Raw genomic sequence first — 21,041 nt, forward strand, 5'->3', positions numbered from 1 at the left:
GCAGAATTCACTGAATTACATGTTGATAATGAGGTTTACATGGAACCAGTCTAAACATCATCTTAACGTCATGATCAAAAGTTAAAGCGAACAACTTCCTCCTGATCTCCTACGAGCACCGATGACATAATCACGTGTTCTTCTTCTGTGGTGGTTTGAAAGGTTAACCTCTCTGCTCTGCCTTCAGCTCGCTCCTCTCCGACTCCATACGTGAGCTTGTATTCATGCACCATATGGGAACGCTTTCTAATAGATCTATTTCTGGCCCCCTGTTTTATTTCCCCTCAAGCTAAACAGCTGCACTTATTATGTGCAATACAATACAAATCCAATAGGCCTGCTGCACAGTGCAATTAGAGTCTGTAATGATTATGTAATTCTATCACTCAAACAAACACAGACGGGGGTTTAACCTTAAGACATTTTGTTTTTTTTTACAAGAGAGACAAAACAGTGAGGCCGTCCCACCTCCTCCGGTTCACTGAGCTCCCACAGGACGTCCTCCTGCTCCCTGAAGGGTTCGTGTTGAATTAAACAGCTCCCAGTTCTCCACAGTGTCGCCGTGCAGCGGCGCTCGGCCTGCTGTTGCCCTCTGGTGGCTCCTCCTCGCTGTGATGATGTCCGATGACGCCTCCTGCTGCATCGGCTCTGCCATCACGCCACATCGCACATCGTTTAATTGGCCGAACGCTGGAGATTTGCACAAATCTAACGTCAACTTGAGCCTGAACTAAAGTGCCAAAACAAAAGCCTCATTTAGCCACGAGATGTGAAGAGTGTCGGCTCCTGCAGCAGGACACGGATTAGAGCTTTAATTCAAGAAGTAAAAACCATGAAAATGACAATCAGGTGTCAGTGTGGCCTCCTCTCTGTCTCCCAAACTCACAGGTAGTTAAAAAAAAATAGTAATATATATATAATATAATATATATAAAATTAGTATATAATATAAAATATTTACTCACAGAGAGCGTGCAAGACAAATGTTATCATTAAAAGCCACTTTACATAGTGCAGCAACACTTAATAATAAAGAAACAACAGCAGGAGTAATATAAATAATGATAATAACTTAACTGAGGATGCAGAGAGAAAAGCAAGCGGACACATTGATAAAAAAGAAAGAAAGATCGAATAACAACAATATTATAACAGTCTTGACATAAAACACTAAAATAATCAAATTGATGCAGTTACTCCACTTTTAAAAGACACATTTAAAAGATGTGTTTTTAACTAAATTCATTAAAAATACCAGTGAGTTCGAGTCCGAGGCCGTCGTGGCTGAAAACTGCGTCAACGAGTTTGTTTTAAAAGAAAGTCAGGTGAAGATCTGAGGGTTCTTAATGAGACGTAAAATGACACAAACGTTAAAATCATTTCTAAAAGAAACGTGCAGATGGTGGAGAGAAGATTTTCCATCGGTCTGAATTATCTTTAGCAGACAGAGAGTTACAGGAATCTAAAGCATTTCAGCCTCTTTCTGGGTTAAAACCGATCTCATTTTTTTTGTAATCATCCTAAGATGTTTCGGTCGCCTTGTTAAAAGGTCTCAGATCAGAATCTAAAACCACTCTGAGATCTGTGACGCGCGTCTTGATCTGTTCTAACAAGCTAACAAATCTTGCAAAAATCGCTGCGTGTGATGAAGCTGGAAACCTGCAGGTGAGTTAATTTAAAAGTCTGTATCACCCCGAGCAGGATCCGCTGCAGCTGCACTGTGAGAGGAGGCTGATGGATGCACGGTGTGATGGAGTCGGTCGTGCTTCAGGGATGAAACTCGATGGTGTGTTTGTACAGCGGTTAGTGGAGATGACGGCCACACGGCTGCCCGGGAGCACAGACACAAGTGTTTCATTACAGACGGCGTGTTCGTGAGGGAAAAAACATGCTGCTGGTCGATGAGTCCGAACAAGAGAAGATGTCGGGACGGCTTCAGGCTGCAGGAATCATCATCATCTTCCTGCAGCATCGGTGGGAGTCGTTTCTTCTTTGTTTTCGGTGCCATGATGGATCCAACCGTTGCACCCCGAGAGTCTACAGCCAGGCTAGAGGCTAAATGCTAACATCAGCGTGCTAACATGTTGATGTTGAGCATCTTTGTATTTGGTGTTTGCTTTCTCGCATTTATTAGCACTTAAGAAGCTAAAATGTTGGTCTCCGAGCTCTCCTCCCGTCGGCTGAACGGCTCCGGATCCATCTGCTGCGACTCCGGGTGTTTATTCCTCCTGAAGGTCCGACTCAAAACCCGGTGAAGCCGGAACGTTTTCCCAGTGAACAGGAGGACAGAAGACGGATCTGAGTGAAGGACGAGGAATAACAGGCGGGCTGGAGAGAACGCCGAGCGGTCGAGGCACAGCTAATGACAAATGATGGATAAATGCCACATTCATGACCGTGCTAAGATCTTAAGGTCAGCTCTGTGTGTGTGTGTGTGTGTGTGTGTGTGTGTGTGTGTTGCTCTGTTCAGTAACGTCATAAATGTCATAAATAACCCTGGGTATGAAGTCCTTCAGAGAAATTGTCCAGATGCTGCTTGTTCTCTGTGTACGCCTGAATGCCTCCAAGTGTGTGTGTGTGTGTGTGTGTGTGTGTGTGTGTCATAACCCATCAACTTGTATCTCTGTTGGTGGCATGAAACCAGCTCGTGGAGCGGTTTCGAGCTCGGTGCTGAGTCTCGTGAGTGAGCGGTCGCTCTGAAATGGCGTCCTGCGGCGGACCTCAGACCTCCCCGAGGACCGCGTCCATCTCCCTCTGACGTCAGGCTGACAGAGGAGAAGAAGAGGAGGAGGAGGAGGAGGAGGAGGAGGAGGAGGAGGAGGAGGAGGGGAGAGGGCAGAGATGGGAGGAAAATACGATGGGAGACAAGAATGCAAGAATCAGAGCTGCGTTCAACACCAGCGCTTAAATCCTGTGGTTTGGCCTGTTTGAATATTTTTTTAAAACAACGACTCCCAAGGTGCATTTCAGGTGTGTAGCTAACAGTGAGTGGAAGGTGACGTTAACAATATGGATAAAAACTGATGCTACAATCTGTAGTTCAGATCATTTCACATGTGGCATCAGTAAAAAATCTTCTGTTCAAAGGTTCAAAACATCTGAATTCTGCTCTGATTTGCTCATTTGACAGGTTTCTCTTCATAAAAGCTAAAAGCTGTGACAGTTTTATATGATAATGTGTGAATGTTATATTAACGGGTTGTTCCACAGCCGCCAGGTCGACAGAAAAAAAACAACAAACAGTACCGATGCAGACCGTCTGACAACAGTTTCTGCCGCTGGAAGTCTCAAAATGAAGGCGAGTTGAGTTCAGATCCTGGAGTCTCATCAGATTCTGTTCTGATCCGGAGCCGTTTACCGACGGGAGGAGAGCTCAGAGATGACTGATTTATCTTCCCTCCTGTTGATCAGCCTGGACCTCCATCGTCGGGTGGTTCTGTTCTGTTGACTGCTGACTGGAGCTGGATGGGGAAATGGACTTTACATGAACGAGACAGAGAACCAGAACCAGACTCTCTGAACAAGAACCTGGTGGAGAGTAGAACCGGTGTGTGTGCAGAGAAGTGAGGGTTCTGAAACCAGCCTCCCTCCAGGTCGTCTGGACGAACCAAGACAGCCAGCAGCAGGTTCAACAGGACAAGCGGAGACTCAGGTGGTGAAACATTCAGACAGCGTTATGATAAAAACCACAGGTGGCGCTTCATCCTCCGATCCGCTGGTATCAGTTGTTAACACGGAGAACACATTCTTCTGATGATTGTTTTCTCCCTCTCTCTCTCGTTAAATGTCGTTATCCTCGTTAAGCAGCGGACTCGCGTCAGCTTCATTGAACCGGGTCCCGCGAGGCAAAACAGGATTATGAGGATAAACTAATACGGATCCACTTTCAGGGCTTAAAGGTCTCCAGATGAGCTTTAACGCAATTATGACAAAAACACAAACAGAACGTGATCCAATTACCCAGCAGAGACCAGCGCACTTTTAAATGTTAATTTGTGAGTAATATTTAGAGCGAATACAAGTTTATCTTCTACCTTGTTAAAGGGTCAGTTCACCCAAATCATGAAGAGTCAACAATCAGGACAGGCAGTGTTTTTATTTGTCCCGGTTACAAACTGATATTTTAATTATTGTACACTGATTTCTCTCTCTTCAACTGATTACATCTCAGTTTATTGACATATTCTGCCACTTCCATCTTCAACTCAATTATCTTAGTCAGCTGATATTTCAGCTACTTTTATTCTTTACTCAACTGACATCGCAGCTGCTTTCTTCTCTTAGTTTACTGACACTTCAACTACTTTGATCTCTCACATTTCAAGCTTCCGAGTCTTACTCTTCAACTGATCACATCTCAGTTTATCAATATATTCTACCACTTCAACTCACATTTCAACTTTTATCTTTCTCCAAAATTGCATTTTAACTGATTTCATCTTAGTCGTCCGACATTTTAACTACTTTGATCTTTTATTCAACTGACATTTCAACTGCTTTCATCTCTGCCTTTATTGAGATATTCTACTCCTTCCATCCTCAACTGACATTTCAACTTTTTATTCTTTACTCGTCTGACATCGCAGCTGCTTTCTTCTCTGTTTCCAACACTTCAACTACTTTAATCTTTTACTTCACTGACATTTCAATTACTTTCATCTCTCACTGATATTTCAATGGCTTCCGATGGTAAGACGGTTGATTTTTGAGTTTTGTTTCCAACTTTCGGATGGCGGCCGACTCGACCTACAATCACAAATTGTCAGTGGGTCTGTTACGATTTCACCAACAGGAGCTTTGACTGACATTTCAACTGCTTTCATCTCTTAATTTATTGATATTCTCCTCCTTACTTGTTAGTCTTCAACTGACATTTCAGCTGCTTTTATTCTTTACTCGTCTGACATCGCAGCTGCTTTCTTTGCGTAGTTTACGACACTTCAACTACTTTGATCTCTTACATTTCAACCGCTTCTGTGTCTCACTCTCCAACTGACATTTCATTTCAGTTACTTTCATATCTTAGTCAAATGACAGTTTAACTGCTTTCATCTCTGACTTAATCGAGATATTCTACTCCTTAGATCTTCTGTTGACATTTCGACTTTTCTTTACTCGTCTGACATCGCAGCTGCTTTCTTCTCTTAGTTTACCGACACTTCAACTACTTTAATCTCTCACATATCAACTTCTTGTGTCTCATTCTTCATGATATTTAATGATTCCTGACAGTCAGATTGTTGATTTTTGAGACTCATTCCGAACTCGTCAAATCCTCAGATGATGTCCATCTCCACCTACAGTCCCAAAGCGTCAGTCGATCAATTTCAGGAGCTTTAACCAACACTTCAACTACTTTCACTACTACTTTGCATTCAATCTCCTTTAAAAGCCTCAACTTCTTGCAGCACCTTCAGTATTTGAGCATTTTCCTGGTGTTTTCTGAATGTTCAGCTGGTTCTAATTATTGTTTTTTTTATTCTGATATCTTTGTGACCCGACTGTTTAACATAAAAACCCTCTTCAGAGTCAACGTTTACTTATAAATCTAAATAAATATCAAATATCTCATTCAAACGTGAAACAGGAACTTCGTCTCTGCGATCAGTTTCGACATCACTGTATTTCTGCATTCGTTGAGCAACACAGTCTCAGGCGATCGTACAGACGTGTAAATCACAGTACAAGAAAAAAAAAAAAAAAAGACAGTCTTAATGTGGCAAGAGCCGGTCATTTATTGTTATTGAGGAAGTTAACATGGTTAACTGCATTGAAAGTCATACAATAAACCTCTGAAGCTTTGTGAGAGGTCCCTCCCTGTGTCACAGAGAGAAAGCTGTAGGAATATACATACAGTATATCTTATTGGCAAGTAGATATGTTTTTAGTAAGTACATTCTCCTCTACCAGGTACTCATGTACAATATACATGTTAAAAAATATAGTTTGTTTGCATTGCGATCACCGGTTTTCCTTTTTTTTTTTTTTTGTTCAGGATGAAATAATTCACATTAAAGTGTTATAACAGGTTCTTGAATGGCGGTGGAACTAAAGAGCACTGTTTCATTTTGTTTCGTTTTTGTTTGTTTTGTTTTGTTTTTTTAATAGCTATCACATACACAAGAGGCATATGCATAGAAGGCACGTCTATGCATCTAAATTGCTTACATGATAAATGGAAAGCAGTTTTATCATCTGGGAAGGAAAAAACAAAAACAATAAAAGAAAAGTATTCAAAAACAAAACAAAAAAAAAAAGGCTGATCGCTCTCACAACACACACACATACATACACACATCCCTGCACACACACACACACACACACACACACACACACACACACCACAGGACACAAAACACCACAAAGCAAGCACTCAACGAAACATCCGATGAGCACACACTCATCCGTTTGACGATAAAACTGCATACAGTACACCACACGACAGGAGATCTCATAGCTCAGTCAGTGGATGGCGTTCACCCAGGAGGAGGAGGAGGAGGAGGAGGAGGAGGAGGAGGAGGAGAAGAAGAAGATTCATTTCAAAGAACACTTGCTGTGAAGCAGCAGCCGGCTGTGTTAGCAGAGTCCACCGGCAGGAGGAAGCAGCCCCCCCCCACCGTTAAAAAACACTGATTACATGATTTTATTTTATTTTTTTAAAACGTTACAGGAAGAAGCTGTTCAATCCCGGAGCAGTGGCTGTTGAGAACTGTCCCTCAAGGCAACGAGGAGAGACGCTTCTTCCTTTTTTTCGTCTTCCACTGAGAGATTCTGAGTCAGCACTGTTACAAGTGAGTTCAACCGCGAGACGGCAGTTTCTCAAAAGGCGCGGTGATGGTAAGCTGGGGAAGCCTCGACCGAGAGAAAATACTTCAGGCCACGCGTTCGACATGAGCGTTGTGGATTCTGGCTCTGCAGATCCAGAACATCTCACTTCCCCTAAATACTGAAGCTGATTGTAGAGATGAAGTTTCAGGAATAGTTTGACAATTTTTATGGAACGTGCACTTATTTGCTTTCTTGCAGAGAAGTGTATAGAAAGATTCTACTCTCATGTCTGTATCAGCTAGCAAGGGATTAGCTTAGCATAGCTAAAGACTGGATATTACATTTCTATGCATTAAACAGATGTATTTAAAGCATTAGAGACAGTCTTAAGGCTAAGCTAATCAGCAGTAACATTACATTTAGCACACAGACATGAGAGTCTTTATCAATCCTCTCATTTTCATTTTAAAACCAACAGCATGTCGATGTTGAAGTATCAAGTTACGGTTACGTGCTGGAGCTTCTTCTCAGCCGTGAGCAGTGACTTTTCCAAGTCTTGTCAACACCTTTGGACTGAGACAGGCTAGCTGTTTCCACCTGTTTCCAGTCTTTAAGCTAAGCTAAGATAATCCACAGTATCTTTACATTTAGCATACAGACTGTGGAGTGATACAGCAAATGTTAAAACCTCATGTTGTGTTTACATGATGGAACTATTTCATGGCCGGGAGCAGTGACTTCACATGGTCATGCTAAGCTAATCAGCTGCTGGCAGCAGCTTCATATTTAGACATGAGCATGGTGCTGATGTTAAAAATCAACTGTTTCCTTCCAAATATCAGCATATTAATGTAAAAACAACAAGTTAAGGTCTTTCGGGGAGTTAAATGATGGGACTATTTTCTCGGCTGGGAGCAGTGACTTCCAGGGGTCTTGTGGTCCACTCTGGACAGAGCTAGGCTAGGCTAACTGTTTCCACCTCTTTCCAGTCTTTGAGCTAAGCTTAGCCTATCTGCAGTAGCTTTATAATTAGCATACAAGTCTGAGAGTGGTGTTGATCTTCTCACAACAGCACATTCATTTAAAAACGTCCCGTTGTGGTAACCAAGTTAACGGCCGAGAGCAGTGATTTCCCAGAGTCTTTCTGTCACATTATGCTAAGCTAAGCTAATCAGCTATTGGCTTTAGCTTCATATTTAGCTTACAGACATGAGTGAAGGAATAAGAAAAGAAGATCAGTATCACAAACACCAGCATCTCAATGTAAAACTGCCAAGTGTTCTGGTTTTTATCGCAGGACCTACTTCTCTGCCGGGAGCAGCGACTTCCCGGAGTCTCGCTGTCACATTTGGACTGAACCGAACCAGGCAAACTGCTCCGTCATGTCTCCTGTAATTATGCTAAGCTATGATAAGCTAATCAGCTGCTGGTTGTAGAATCATATGTAGCTTCAAACACGAGAGTGATATCGATCTTTTCATCCAACTCTGCAAGAAAACGAATTAGCTTAATGCGCAAAACGTCCAAATATCCTTTAAATGGATTAATCGACCTCAACAGACAGACAAGAAAATACTCTCCTACAGAAACCTGTGTGTTAATTATGTGTGTGTGTGTGTGTGTGTGTGTGTGTGTGTGTGTGTTTAAACTACTGAGTCCAGCTGACTATCACAGGGCCAACCACCTACAACCACGACAATGACTATCTATAGTGCCAAAGCTGAGAGGTGTGTGATTGCGTCTTAAAACAGTGACTCTTAAAATTAAGTACATGTGGTGCTCAAAATAGGCAATGGTACACAAAAGGCATCTGTCTTAAAAAAACAAAGAAAGAAAGAAAGAAAAGGAAGAATGCATGAAGAAAGTAATTTGCACTTTAAAAAAAAAACTTAAAAAACAAAGTTTTTTGGCAGCCGTGCGTCTGTGGCGACGCCGCGACTGAGATACACAACAGATTCCCCTGAAATCTGAACATGTCGTCACACCGACTTGGACAAATAAGTGCAGGCGTGAAACTCCTCACTAAACCCCCCCAGATTAGATTATTCACAAATCCACCAGGTGAATCAAGGCTTGACTGTAACTGTTAACGCTGCGAACTAAAAAGTGCAGCAATAAGGGCTTTCGGCTTGAGCTCAGGAATGGTTGACTGACAAACAGACACGCTGTGTATCCCAACGAAAAGCAAATTAGAAACAAAAAACAGAAAAAGAAAAAAAAGGTTCGTTCACACTCCGAACAGCCTGAATTTCAAAGTTTCTCTTCCAGGCAGTTCTGGCGCAAAAAGAAGAAAAGAAAAAGAAAAAGGAATTCATGTTTAGTGGATTACAAATCAACAGTAAATATGGTTAATTACACTACATTGCCAATAGTTCTTCATTCAGACACGTTACTCTACACAACAGTGAAAGCTAGACAATAATCACTGCCCCCCCGCTTTGTCCACAAATAAGGTCTCGTCTCCCGCTGCGTTAAAGGCCAAACAGAGACTTTTAATTGGCTGAGAAATGTGGATGAAATCATTCGTGGTTTTGGCACAGGCCGTTTCTCCAGAAAAAGAAAAAAAAAAAATCCTCCTTTCCGTCGAAAAAACAATCTACATAATCTTCCTTTGGTTAATAAAAAGAAGAAAAAAAATACATAGAATAAAAAGAGAAGTGAGCAAAAAGGTTAGCTCGGTTTTTATCCCTCCGAGGAGAGCGCTCGCTGCGTGCAGCCCTTGTCGTGGTGAGATTTACAAAGGCTAAACCCAGACTGTGGTTTAGGAGGGGATTTAGCGTGTTAGGCTTCTCAAAGGCTTCTTCTGATGATCACAGTGGTTTAGAATTCAACTAGAGGGCGAAATGTTCATGTAAGATGAGCGAGAACAGGAGGAGCCTGGTGTGTCTGGTCTCTCTCTCACGTTTTTTTGTGTGTGTGTGTTTTTTTCCCCATTGTTCCATTTCGTTACGGTCAAGTCTCAGGCGTCAAGGTGTGGCTGGCGAAAAAACTGTCAGGTATCGAGATCCTGAGGGAGACAGAAAGAAGGAAAATACTTTTACTGTGAAGCCACACAATCAGGAAACGTGTCGTCAACGGCGGTACTCGACTCTCCGCACAGCTGGAGTTGGACACGATGAAGCAGAACAGGGACAGAAACTACAGAGATTCAGTTAGAAGTTACAAAAGCACAGAGAGACGAACACAACGCCTTTCTGTCCGGCCTCCTGCACAGCAATAAGTTGAGTGTTGCAGCTTGTTTGAGGGTGAGATGGGGGAGGTGTCACCACAGCTCTTTGGCTGGAGTGCGTCCATCTCTGGTGCAGAATGGCACAATTTAGCAAAACATTTACGGGTAATGGAAACACAAATAACCGCAGCACGGTGTGACTTGGTGCGGTCAAAAGTGTCATGAAAAGCCCCGCAGGTCGCTCGCTAGCTCGGAGGTTGTTGCTGTTGCTGTTGTTTCCCGTTGCAACATGCAGATAGTGAAAGGGAGGAGACTGCTGAAACAGGCGCTGCATGGCAGGCTACATTCTGGTGAGTCAGTTTAGATCTCCACCGACACCTGAAGGAAATATCTCTAGCTGCTAAATGCTCCACTATGTCAACTAGCTAGCTGCTAACTGTTGCTGTGTCTCGATTCAGGGTCTGCATCCTTCAGAGGAGCTTTTCAAAGCCAACTGTGTCACAACGAAGGATGTGCCAATCTGACGGCTCCTCCAGATGCTCCTTCTTCTCCCTGTTTTTGGAGGATGCACCACTGCGATCCTTCGTGGCCTCACATATCCCACGATTCTTTGTGCACCCAAAAAAGACGAAAGAAGGAGACAAAATGGCGACATCGCATGACGTAGATCGTCACTTTCACAGGCCTGGGCGGCAGAAATCGTGATGTAAGTGTAAAACATCACATGACGCGACCAGGAAATGCTCCAAAGACTAGACCGTCACATTTAACAACGGCTGACCAGGTTAACAAGGTCTCTGAAGGACTCGCCTTCAAAGACCAGGAAGGCCGGGTCCTTTGAAGCACACAGACCCTGAACTAAGACACAGCATCTGTCTTTGTCCCGCTTGTTGCTGAGCAGGAAGTGTACAGCGGCTTTTGTTAGAGATGTGTTGCTGAAAGTGATGCAGGCTTGTTAGCGAGGGACTGAGAGATGCTGCAGCAGCTCCTTTAGGAACGACATATACAAAATATTGATGAACGTAGTTTCAAAGTCAGCGGTGACGATGATGTGACTGTTGTGATGTACATTAATCTACCATGTGAGCTTCTATAATAAAAATGTACTTCAGCCCTCACTGCATTTATTAATGTCCAGTCTTTGGTTTTTTCTTTTCTATACGAGCAGCGTGTTGTTGATTTAAATTTACCTGGAACTGATAGAGCACCGGGGTCAAAGGTGAATCTCATCTGTAGCTCTTCTGCTGCTGCATCAGGCCCACGTTCTCATACACTCTGGAGTTGTCCTCCCTCATCCTGCCAGCACACACACACACACACACACACACACACAAACACACACTCTCATGAGATTAACTGCCAACTATTCTGATGAAGCGAAAGTCAAAATTCTGATTCTAGCTCATTGTCTGGTTTCTTTCCTCCTCCTGGACTGTGAAGTGAACTGAATATCTTTTGCGTTTTGGTCAAAACAAAAACATTTGAGGACGTCGACTTGGTCTTTGGGGAAACACTGAGGGACATTTCAGCAGCATTACTCACTCTGTGCAGGTGGGAGTAGGAATAGGAGTGCAAGGAGGCAAAGGGCTCTGCTCTCCTCCGGTCAGGTCGGACAAAGAGTACTTAATGTTGGTGTACTCGCGCCCTTTAATCTTACTTTTCTGCAGAGGAGAGGAGAACAGAGGACAGTTAGAGACGGGAGCAGGCGATAAAAAGCCAGAGATGAAAACAGGAAGCGTCTTCTGCTGCACACCTGCTCCTCCTCGATGCGTCTCTGCAGCGTTTCTATGTAGTGCTGAACCGCCATGTAGATGAATCTGTACTGCGCCTCGGTCTGCACCATCCCAGAGCGCTGAGAACGAACCATCTGGATGGTCTTTGGCACGTCGATGTCGCAGTCCACCCCTGACACAGGAAAAACAATCGAATCAGGTTTTCATCTGGACGCAAGGCTCTTGAGGCGAGGAGTGCAGATGAAGCCATGCAGACTCACCTTTTTCTCTGATCACATCTATCAGGATGTCGATCACTATAAACGTTCCTGTCCTGCCGATCCCCGCGCTGAGGAGCAACACAGGCAGTCTGAGTCAACATGTTTCCTCTGTGCCCACGTCTTCAGTTTATTTCAGAGGTTTAACGGCTCATTTATTTCAGTGTGTGACAGGTGTGTGTACCTGCAGTGTACTGCTATGGGCCCAGCGTCCAGTATGCTCTCCTGCTTCAGGTTGACCTCCTCTAAGAAGTCGAGCACACCGCCGGGGTCAGTGGGGACGCCGTGGTCCGGCCAGGCCCTGAAGTGGTACTGCCAAACTGTGCGTTCTGTGTTGCCCTGAAAAGACACAACGTTACATTAATACTGAGGTTCTTAAAAGATAATATGGTGATATTTAATATATTTTTTTTATTGTCAACAAATCCAGTGTAAAGACCAAAACCAACAATGCGGTCGTCGTCTCTGTCAGTGTTTACTAACTTCTGTTGTGTCTGAAATGATTTGAGTAAAAAATGTCCTTTCATACATTTATAAAACCGCGACAGCTTTGATCTTCCACTTGTTTTCATCTCTACGCAACACAAAGCACACAAACACAACTTACCTGCCCAACTTTGGACAGTTTGAGCTCTCTTAAGATGTAGTCGTGTGCAGCCGTCTCTCGGACGTTGCGAACGCGCATCGCACCGTATTCCTTCAGCGCCGACATGTCCGGCCAGTACTTCACACACTTACTCTGTCGAGACACAGAAACAGTCACCACGTCAGCTGAAGCTATCAACTGTTTGTCATTTCTTCTCTGAGTGAAGGGACAGTTTTAGATCCTTGTCTTTGTGTTTCTTTCCCTTCTTTTCTTGATGGTTTGAAGAAGGCGGAGCTCAGGTAGAAATGGATGACGTCACCTTCTTCTGTCCAACAATCACTTCAGTAATATCTGAATCATATGGGTTGTTTAAGACACTGTCACACCAGAGGTTCCTAACTTGGTTCCTAACTTTAGCTCTGATGGTTGCTATCTAGATTGTGACTATTTAATAGACTTGTAATTAGAAAACGAGCTTTCACAGGTTTGAAGCAAAATAAAAGCTTCAAATCATCAGAAGAGTTTGAGTAGAATATATTAAATGGGATCAAATATTTGTCACAAATTCAAGTTTAAGTCTATGACTAAGGCCAAAGATTCAAGAAAGTTAAAACTTGTTTTAATCAATAATATTCTAAATCAGACACCCAGAGCTGATACCAGAAGTTGCTCAGGAGTGAGACATCGCGCTTCTTTGTGATCTCTGACAGCTCAGACCACATACAGCCACTAACAAATGTTACTTTTTATACATCGTTAACTTCAGTCTCTGTTTCAAAGTCAGCGCTGACGGATGGATGGAGTAAATCCTGATACGTTACATTCAAACTGCACACAGAAGCCAGATGTTAGAGGGCTCAGGTGAGTTTGCTGTTCGTTGTGAAAAGGGTTTAACATCATCTGTGTTTCTTACCTTCCCTCTCTCCACCTCTTTGGTGGTCATGACAATGACTCGAGAGTTCTCCTGAAACACCATCCTCCAGAAGTCACTGATGGTGTTCTGCAGGCAGCCCTGAGTGGCGATGTAGCTCTTCTTCAGCTTGGTGCTGTTAACCTTGTAGTCCAGCTCCGGCTGCACGGAGACAAACAGACAGAGAGTCAGCTGAGCGTTCAAAAACAAACAATACAAAACAAACACACAACAAACAGAACGTGTAACAGAATGTGACAACAGCATAAAGACAATATATTTCATTTTTGATTTGATTGCAGCACCATGTTTAAATCCAGTTGGGACGGGAGCAACAACAGACCAACACAAACCCACATCCTATTCATCCACATATCAACATGTGTGTGTGCGTGTGTGTGCATGTGTGTGTATCCCTGAGGATGACGTGAGTTTACCATGACAGCAGATACTACCATGATGATATTGGCGTTGATGTAGTCGGAGCCCGGCTCATTTGGGTCCCTGTCATTCAGCACCACACGAGTGTGGTCGACTGCAAACGGAAGAACAAAAGAAAATAAAAACAGGTGAGTGTTTTAAAACGAAGCCTGAACGGTTCAGCTGAGAGCGTCTCGTAGTGAAACAGCAGTCGAGTGTTTCTCACAGGGCAGAATGTTCTTGTATCTGTTCTTGTTTTTGTTCTCCGCTCTCTGGCCCTCCTTACGACTGTAGAGCAGCTTGCACTCTTGTTGCTGCAAAGTCTGGATGAAAAACAGAGAGGAGAGTCAAGTCGTGAGATTTCCCAACCAACCATGCACGAGACGGAGCCGGGAGAGCTGTCGAACGACCCGACAGAACTACTCACCTCGAATTCTTCCCAGAAGCCCTGTTTGACTTTGTCTGTGGCCTCGGCTAGTTTGCTCAGCTCCCGAACTCGACTTTCGATCTCTGCAGCGTTAATACGAGTAGTGTTCAGGGGCTGCGGAGGAGAAAATAAGTCAGCACAGGAATCACAATCAGGAAATGCTGCCTTAGCGAGACGTCAGAATGATGATTCGGTACCTGTTTGAGCTGCAGCACAGTGCCCAGAGTTTCCACCATGGGGTTCTTTTTGTAATGCTCGACCAAGTCGGTGAGGGAGTCAAACTTCTCCCCTCCGCCCACGTCGTACTTCAGGTCAGGCTAAAGAAAGAAGGCGCAGACACATGAACACAACAGGCTGCTTTCTGACATGTCTGATGACAGATATATTGCAACGACTACTTTGCTTTAGCTCCTGATTCTGAGTTTAATACTGATGTCACAGTGTGAGGCTGTAGAAAAATGACATCATTAGCATTTAGATTGGTTCTCTATGTTCTTCAGTTCCGCCACCAGGCTGGATTGCGGCATAATCGAAAGAGTTAGAGGCATTTTTTCCCTCGTCACTATCCCCTGATAACTGTGGAACAACTGGAATAACTGTGGAAAGAAAAATAACCCGGCTGATGGAGGAGGTGAAGAAGGTGAGGGGGTAAAACAAGAGTGAACAGACAGCATTCACTCGATGGAGACGATCAGGTGTCGTGTCAAAGTCTGATCCTTCGTTGATGTGTGTTTCCTCTTATCATCCGGACTTGACACACTTCAAAACCGCCATCAGCAAGTAACAAAAACTGCTGACTTATCGAACAGAGATCAAAGTTTCTAGCTCAAACTGGGATTCCTCTCGATGACGGCGGAAAATTTGATGCAGATCCATAAGTTTTTGTTTCCAGGGACATCGAAATTTGCTTGAGTATTTCTTTCTGTTCTCCATTTCCAGCAGGACAGTAGACTACACGCTGTACAGCGCCAAAAACAGAATTTCACACCGTCATCCCGAGAAAAAAAAAAAAACAGCATAAAGGTGTGCAAACTTGTCATGAATCAGGAGGAATACAGGAGAACTGTGACTTCAGGAGGAGACCTGGAGGTGGTAATAAAATTGGGGGTCATGCACCAGAAATCAGGTGACTTAGAAATCAGGTTCCCAGGTATCGGACACATCTGACTCTGATCAACCTGTCATGGCCAATCACACAAAACAGTCTGACTCTGGTCTCTGGCAGAGAGGAGGTATGAGGAAACACAGAGGCGATGAGCTGAGGGTTTACCTGGCAGCGGATCATGACGTGAGTGACTTTGGGTTTGCTGTCACTGCTGTCCGTCTTGTCGTCTCCTGTGCGGACCGACAGGACGAAATCCCCCGGATGACTCTGGCTCTCTCTCACCAGGAAGCTGCCGTTCTTTCCTTTCTCTGTCAGCAGCTTCTCGGCCTCCCTGCCCGACAAGTGTCCGTGGAACCATCTGGTAAAAAAAAAAAAAAAAAAAAAGATACTGGAGGGTAAGACGTGTTTGGACTGGACTCGACTGAGACAGAACAGAGACTTCTCTAATCATGGGACCTGATAAATTGCACTTCATTTGCATCCCTCTGTTTGTTTACATGAAGTCAGCACATGACAATTGTGCTCTTTCATTTAAATTACATATTGAAAACATTTATATAACACAGTTTTTCATATTCTATTGTCAATTTTGTACTTTCTATTTCGGCTAACTGACTGGCAAATCTGAGTTTCTGCAGATCTACACCTGAGAGAAAACTTCTGAATATGTCTGCAGCTGCTTTTAATGGAAAAATGTAGCTAAAAAACACTGGAAGTTGTTGCACGCCGCCTTGCCAACATCACAAGACTGATTTCAACCTGTCAGTGCACGTCACGAACAGCAGACGTAGCGAGACTAATCGACGTAAGAAGATGGAAACAGACTAGAAAGGGCGTGTATTGACAAAGGCAGCTGCTGGATGATCTGAGCTTCAGCAAGTTAAGTTTTGCATCAACTATCTGTACTTCTACTGGAGTGAAGAGTGTGTGGACTTCTGTCACCTCTGGCTGGAAATTCAAAACACACTAATTCAACATCACTGTCGTCGTCGTCACTCACCTCTCTGACGTCGGGTCCGCACAGTTGAGCGGATACTTGAGCTCAATAACGTCTCCGTTTTTCTCTTTCAGCTGCCCGTGATGCTCCATGTAATACTGCACCAGCTCAGCCAGGGTGGCAAACTTCTCCCCGCCGTAAAGGTCGTAGTAGTCTCCTGTGTTCTGGATCTTAATGTGGGTGACGGCTCCATTTCGCCTGCAGAAGAATCACAGACACTTTGAGGAAATGTTCGTCTTCAGGGACGAGAACAGACTCCGACAGGTGGTGGTACACGTGTTTCAAGATATACTGCGTACATCGAACTATCATACGGTGTACATTTGCTTATTACAGTTCCGAATTCTACCATATCAGTGTTATTGTGCACAAGGTTCATGCCTGTGAGGACATAATGTATTGTTAAATTAAGATAACGCACCACAAACATCTCATACTGCTGCAATCCTAAATATAAATCAGCGCTGTCGTAATGAGGCCACATTTTGACAAGAAAAGGACTAAAATATCTCGTCTGACATCGAACTTTTTAAGTAGCAGCTAATCCAGACTCAGATATATGCCTTTTTTCTGTAGGCGGATAAACAAGCTGCTCTCAGAGGAAGATACTGTCCCAGAAGCTAGAGATGTGGCAGGGTCCGCCACATGTAAACAAAGTAAAACAGTATAAATTGTGTCGTCCTTTAAGATCAGTCGGCTTATTCAGTCGTGAAAACAAAGAGTTCATTTATTACTTTGTTTATATCTTTCTCTTCCGATTAACGTTTATTCCACAAAACTACGTAGTGCTCCTTTAAACAATTGGTTGGTCGAGATTATGTGCAACCATCTCGATAACTGATGGAGGATCTGCTGCTTTGCTGTGACCGACGAGGATTCAAACTGAACATACTGGGATTGTGGACAATGATCTTTAATTGCAGCCTTAACTGCATCATTGCTGGTTCTCTCTCCTCCTGCCCTCTCATGCAGTGTTGATGTGTGAAGATTAAAAGTGATAAACAGTTCAACACTCAGTCACATGCACAACTGAAAACATGAGTACCATCTCTATTATTAGCAGTCGGTGAGAGGCAAAAAAAAAAAAAGAGAGAAGAAACTGAAAATATTCAGAAGGCAGAGCGGCGACACACTGAGGTTCAATACTGGCAAGTCTTAAAGGAAAAAAACACGCTTTTCAGACACGAACCAGATAGAAGGAATAAACTGCGTTGAGTCATTGTAGGTGACCGCCATTATATCGGAAAATAGAAAAAGGAGAACTGGTGGCAGATGTTAGGCTCAGTAGCAGCATGCAACTGTGGATGACTTACGGTTAAGTCTGGCAGAATGTGCAGAGACAGAGACGTGCTGGTTTGAACCAGCAGGGACCGGCCTCCCTCTGGTTACGTCTCCGCAAGACGAGCGTGACTTGTTTTGTTTCCATAGGAAGTAAATATGGTGCGAGATGAGAGGCTCTTCAGCTCAAATATGAGACTGTTGCAAAAATAACACCGGCTACGTCAGCTAAACACAGTTAATGATACTTCATCTGAACAATTTACGACTCAAAGGGCTCGGAGATAAAAACCACCAAACTGTTTTTTTTTTTTTATTAGCAGAAGTTTGCTCTTCCTTCTGTGGATAATGCTCATTTCCCACCATCACTCAGCAGAACCATCACCTCAGACAAAGCAGAGTTTAGTGTGAGGACCGTTTTTGTTATTTTTTCAGGGTCTCTTAATGATACAGCACATTTAAAAGCTGCACTCATTGATTTTACGGCCTTTTGCGGGCAGCAGAACAAGCTGAGAACACAACACTGACAACACACCAGCTTATTAAGTTGTTGTCTCGATTAGCGCTGCGGTGAATATTCAGAGTCGATCATTTTTCAAGCAGAAGTGTCGAACCTTTGCTGGTTTCGGCTTGTTAAACGTGAAGACTTGCTGCTCTTCTTCATCATTAATGACGAGAAATTAAGAGTCTTTGGATGTCAATCATTAGGCTGCAGTTGCCTGTTCTCACATCCAGCAGAATCAGAACAACAGTATCATTCATCTGAAGTTGAGTTTGTGTTCGCCTGATAGACGACAATATTCACTCTCCTTCTCGCTGCGTATATATTCTGTAATCTTAACAAGTTGATGGCTTCCACATCTAAAACGCACAAAGCTTGGTTTTGAAAAAAATAACTAAAAACTGATGCTGCTAGACGATTAAAAACATTAAATAACAGCATCTATTCAAAGCCTTTAATCAGTTACGACTACTGAAGCACACACAACAAGAATGCTTTAACAATAAGGGAACCCCGGCTCATAAATGTGAAACCAAAATGTGCATTTACATTTTTACAGTCATTCCTCATACGCTGTAATACAGAGAACCACAGGGAGGTTTGAAACTATTCACACTGCATCATATTGTCTCCGGTAGTGTTTGCTGCGTTGCACTCACCGTACTGAGAGGGTGAAGTCTCCAGGATTACTTTTACTGGGTCTGGCTAAAAAGCTCCCATCCACCCCTCGAGTCAGCAGGAGGTTTTCAGCCTCCACACCTGTGATGTTGGGGTGAAACCACCTGGAAGAAGAGCGAAACCATGATGAGCCTCAGAATGGAGAGCAAGGTTGTGTTCAAAATCTCTGACCACTTCAACATTTTGGTTGAGTTACCGCTTTGTCAAAAATGATGATAATGCAACAAAAACCACACGACACACGCACAGCTGTTCTTCACAGTCACACACTGTAATATAGCTCATTTGATAGATTTGGTAGTTGCACTCGTATAACAAAATGAAACACACAAAGCATATCATGTGTGCTCACGATTTTTAAGAGAATGAGAAAAGAGGGAGGGAATAAAATCAGTCATGATTGTTTTCATGACTGAATAAACCTCAAAGGTTATTCTCAGTTGCCACTTTACAGCTTCAAACAGTGAGGACCCCTCTCAGTCCAACCTGTTTATAGTAGAAATATGTTATCACATCAATATGTCTGCCCTTGTATTTTATCAACAGTGTAAATATAAACTTCCCGCAACTACCTACTGCACCTTTAATCCACTTATAATTTTCCTATTAATGCAATTAATCTGTTTTCAGCAGGACATGTTGAAGATGGATGAAAATATTGATAAAGTGACGCTGTCGGCTGTCTGGTTTTGTCCACAAATCAAAGTTATTCAGTCAGTTGCTGTCATAGAGGAGGAAAGAAACCAGATTAACTCTCTCTCCCTCTTTCTTTATTTTTTTAAGTACAGAGTCCTTCCTTTTTCTTTTCCATCTTTGGACTTTTTCTCTCCCATTTTTTCCCCGTCTGTCCATTCAGTGATGATCCAGGTTTTCATCCTCCAACAGAGACTCAAGCAGTGTGTGTTCATGACTGTCTTTACATTACATGTGTGTGATAAAGTGTGTTTGGGGTGTTTTCTCTGTCTCCTCTACGTCTCCATGGTGTACTGAGGAAGTTTCTTGGTCTTTAACTTGTCATAACAAATAGTCACCTAACTTTTGTTTGTGCTTTCTTTGAACTAACACTGTCATTCTGATTCTCAGTGAAGTAAATCCTCCGCTGTATCTACTTTCTGCTCTGTTTATATCACATCAACACTGCTAGCTAGCTTAAGTTTGGTAGCAGCATTGCAGTGTTAACGGTGTTTACTAACCTAGCTTAAACATCTTCTGACCGGGCTCTAACGTTAAGTTGCCGGTGTGTGCTAAATGAAGCGGTCCTTTGCTAGCTAACTCCTCTGCCATCACTGTTTTTTTTTTTTTTTTAATTTCCAGAAACATCGGCACTCTCGGAGCTTGTTTACGGACACACCAACATCCAAACAGCTGAGTTTGGTTAAAGTTAGCTGGCTCAGCTAACACAATCAGCAGACATTGTTTTCCAGACAGCCCCCCTCTTACCTCCGAGATGTCATTTTTTTCGTTCCTCACTTCCTCGCTGGCAGTTAGCAGGAGCTACAGTTAGCTTGGCTAACGTTTCCGACCGTTTCTGCTTCGATCACGGAATAAAGTGCTTCATCGGTTCACACCCGGTCAGAACGGGCACCGAAATCTGGGCATCGAAACTCAATTTTAAGAGCGTGCGATAGAAAAAAAAAAAGTCTGTAGGCCTCGGCCCCGGAGACTTCAAAGCAAGTCGATTATTGGACGTCACCAAACATGCGACAAAACAGAGGGTGCGCGGATTTTTCCACCCTGCGCGGCCGGTCTCCGCCTCCTGTAAGGAAAGCCACAGCGCGCGGCCCGTCCGGCGAACAGCGTGACATAAATTAAAGAGCCCTATCACTTTCACTCCGCGCATGCTCAGTGAGCAGCTTATTTTACGATTACAGCGGCACGAGCGGGAAGCGGCGCGGAGGATCCGCGAGCGGTGACCGCGCGGTGACGTCACGCGGTCGAAGAGGTAAAAATGTGTTAAAGGGAAATCCAAGATTATCAAAGTCAGAATTTTAACATTTATAATATTAATGAGGTTATAATACAAACTCAGAAATATGTATTTATAAAAAACAAGCTGTTCTCAGAGAGAAATAAGGCCCCAGAACACTGTTTGAAACTAGAAAGGTGGCTGGGTCCGCCACATATAAACAAAGTAAAACAGAATAAATTGTGTTGACCTTTAAGATCAGTTTGTTTATTTGGTTTATTCAGTTTATTCAGTCATGAAAACAA

The 21,041-nt window shown here is 43.4% G+C and overlaps 1 protein-coding gene across 2 annotated transcripts; it reads right to left on the reverse strand.

The window, feature by feature from the left end:
* Nucleotides 1-5,711: 5,711 nt before the first annotated feature.
* Nucleotides 5,712-20,626, reverse strand: ptpn11a (protein tyrosine phosphatase non-receptor type 11a). 2 transcript variants are annotated; one of them, XM_037116929.1, is made up of 16 exons: nt 20,271-20,626; nt 18,812-18,934; nt 16,376-16,570; nt 15,541-15,733; nt 14,468-14,587; nt 14,271-14,384; nt 14,070-14,166; nt 13,879-13,958; nt 13,427-13,585; nt 12,535-12,666; nt 12,112-12,266; nt 11,931-11,998; nt 11,691-11,842; nt 11,480-11,598; nt 11,128-11,233; nt 5,712-9,775 (listed from the first exon to the last, which is right to left on the reverse strand). In XM_037116929.1, the coding sequence occupies exons 1-15, from the start codon at nt 20,282-20,284 to the stop codon at nt 11,164-11,166; spliced, it is 1,791 nt and encodes a 596-aa protein (XP_036972824.1). In that variant the 5' UTR covers nt 20,285-20,626; the 3' UTR covers nt 5,712-9,775; nt 11,128-11,163. The 2 variants fall into 2 exon arrangements, with proteins under 2 accessions (XP_036972824.1, XP_036972823.1); XM_037116928.1 differs by having other exon boundaries at nt 13,861-13,958; nt 20,271-20,625.
* Between the last annotated feature and the right edge of the window lie 415 nt (nt 20,627-21,041).

This window comes from Acanthopagrus latus, chromosome 12 (assembly GCF_904848185.1).
Source record: "Acanthopagrus latus isolate v.2019 chromosome 12, fAcaLat1.1, whole genome shotgun sequence".
Lineage (NCBI taxonomy): Eukaryota > Metazoa > Chordata > Actinopteri > Spariformes > Sparidae > Acanthopagrus > Acanthopagrus latus.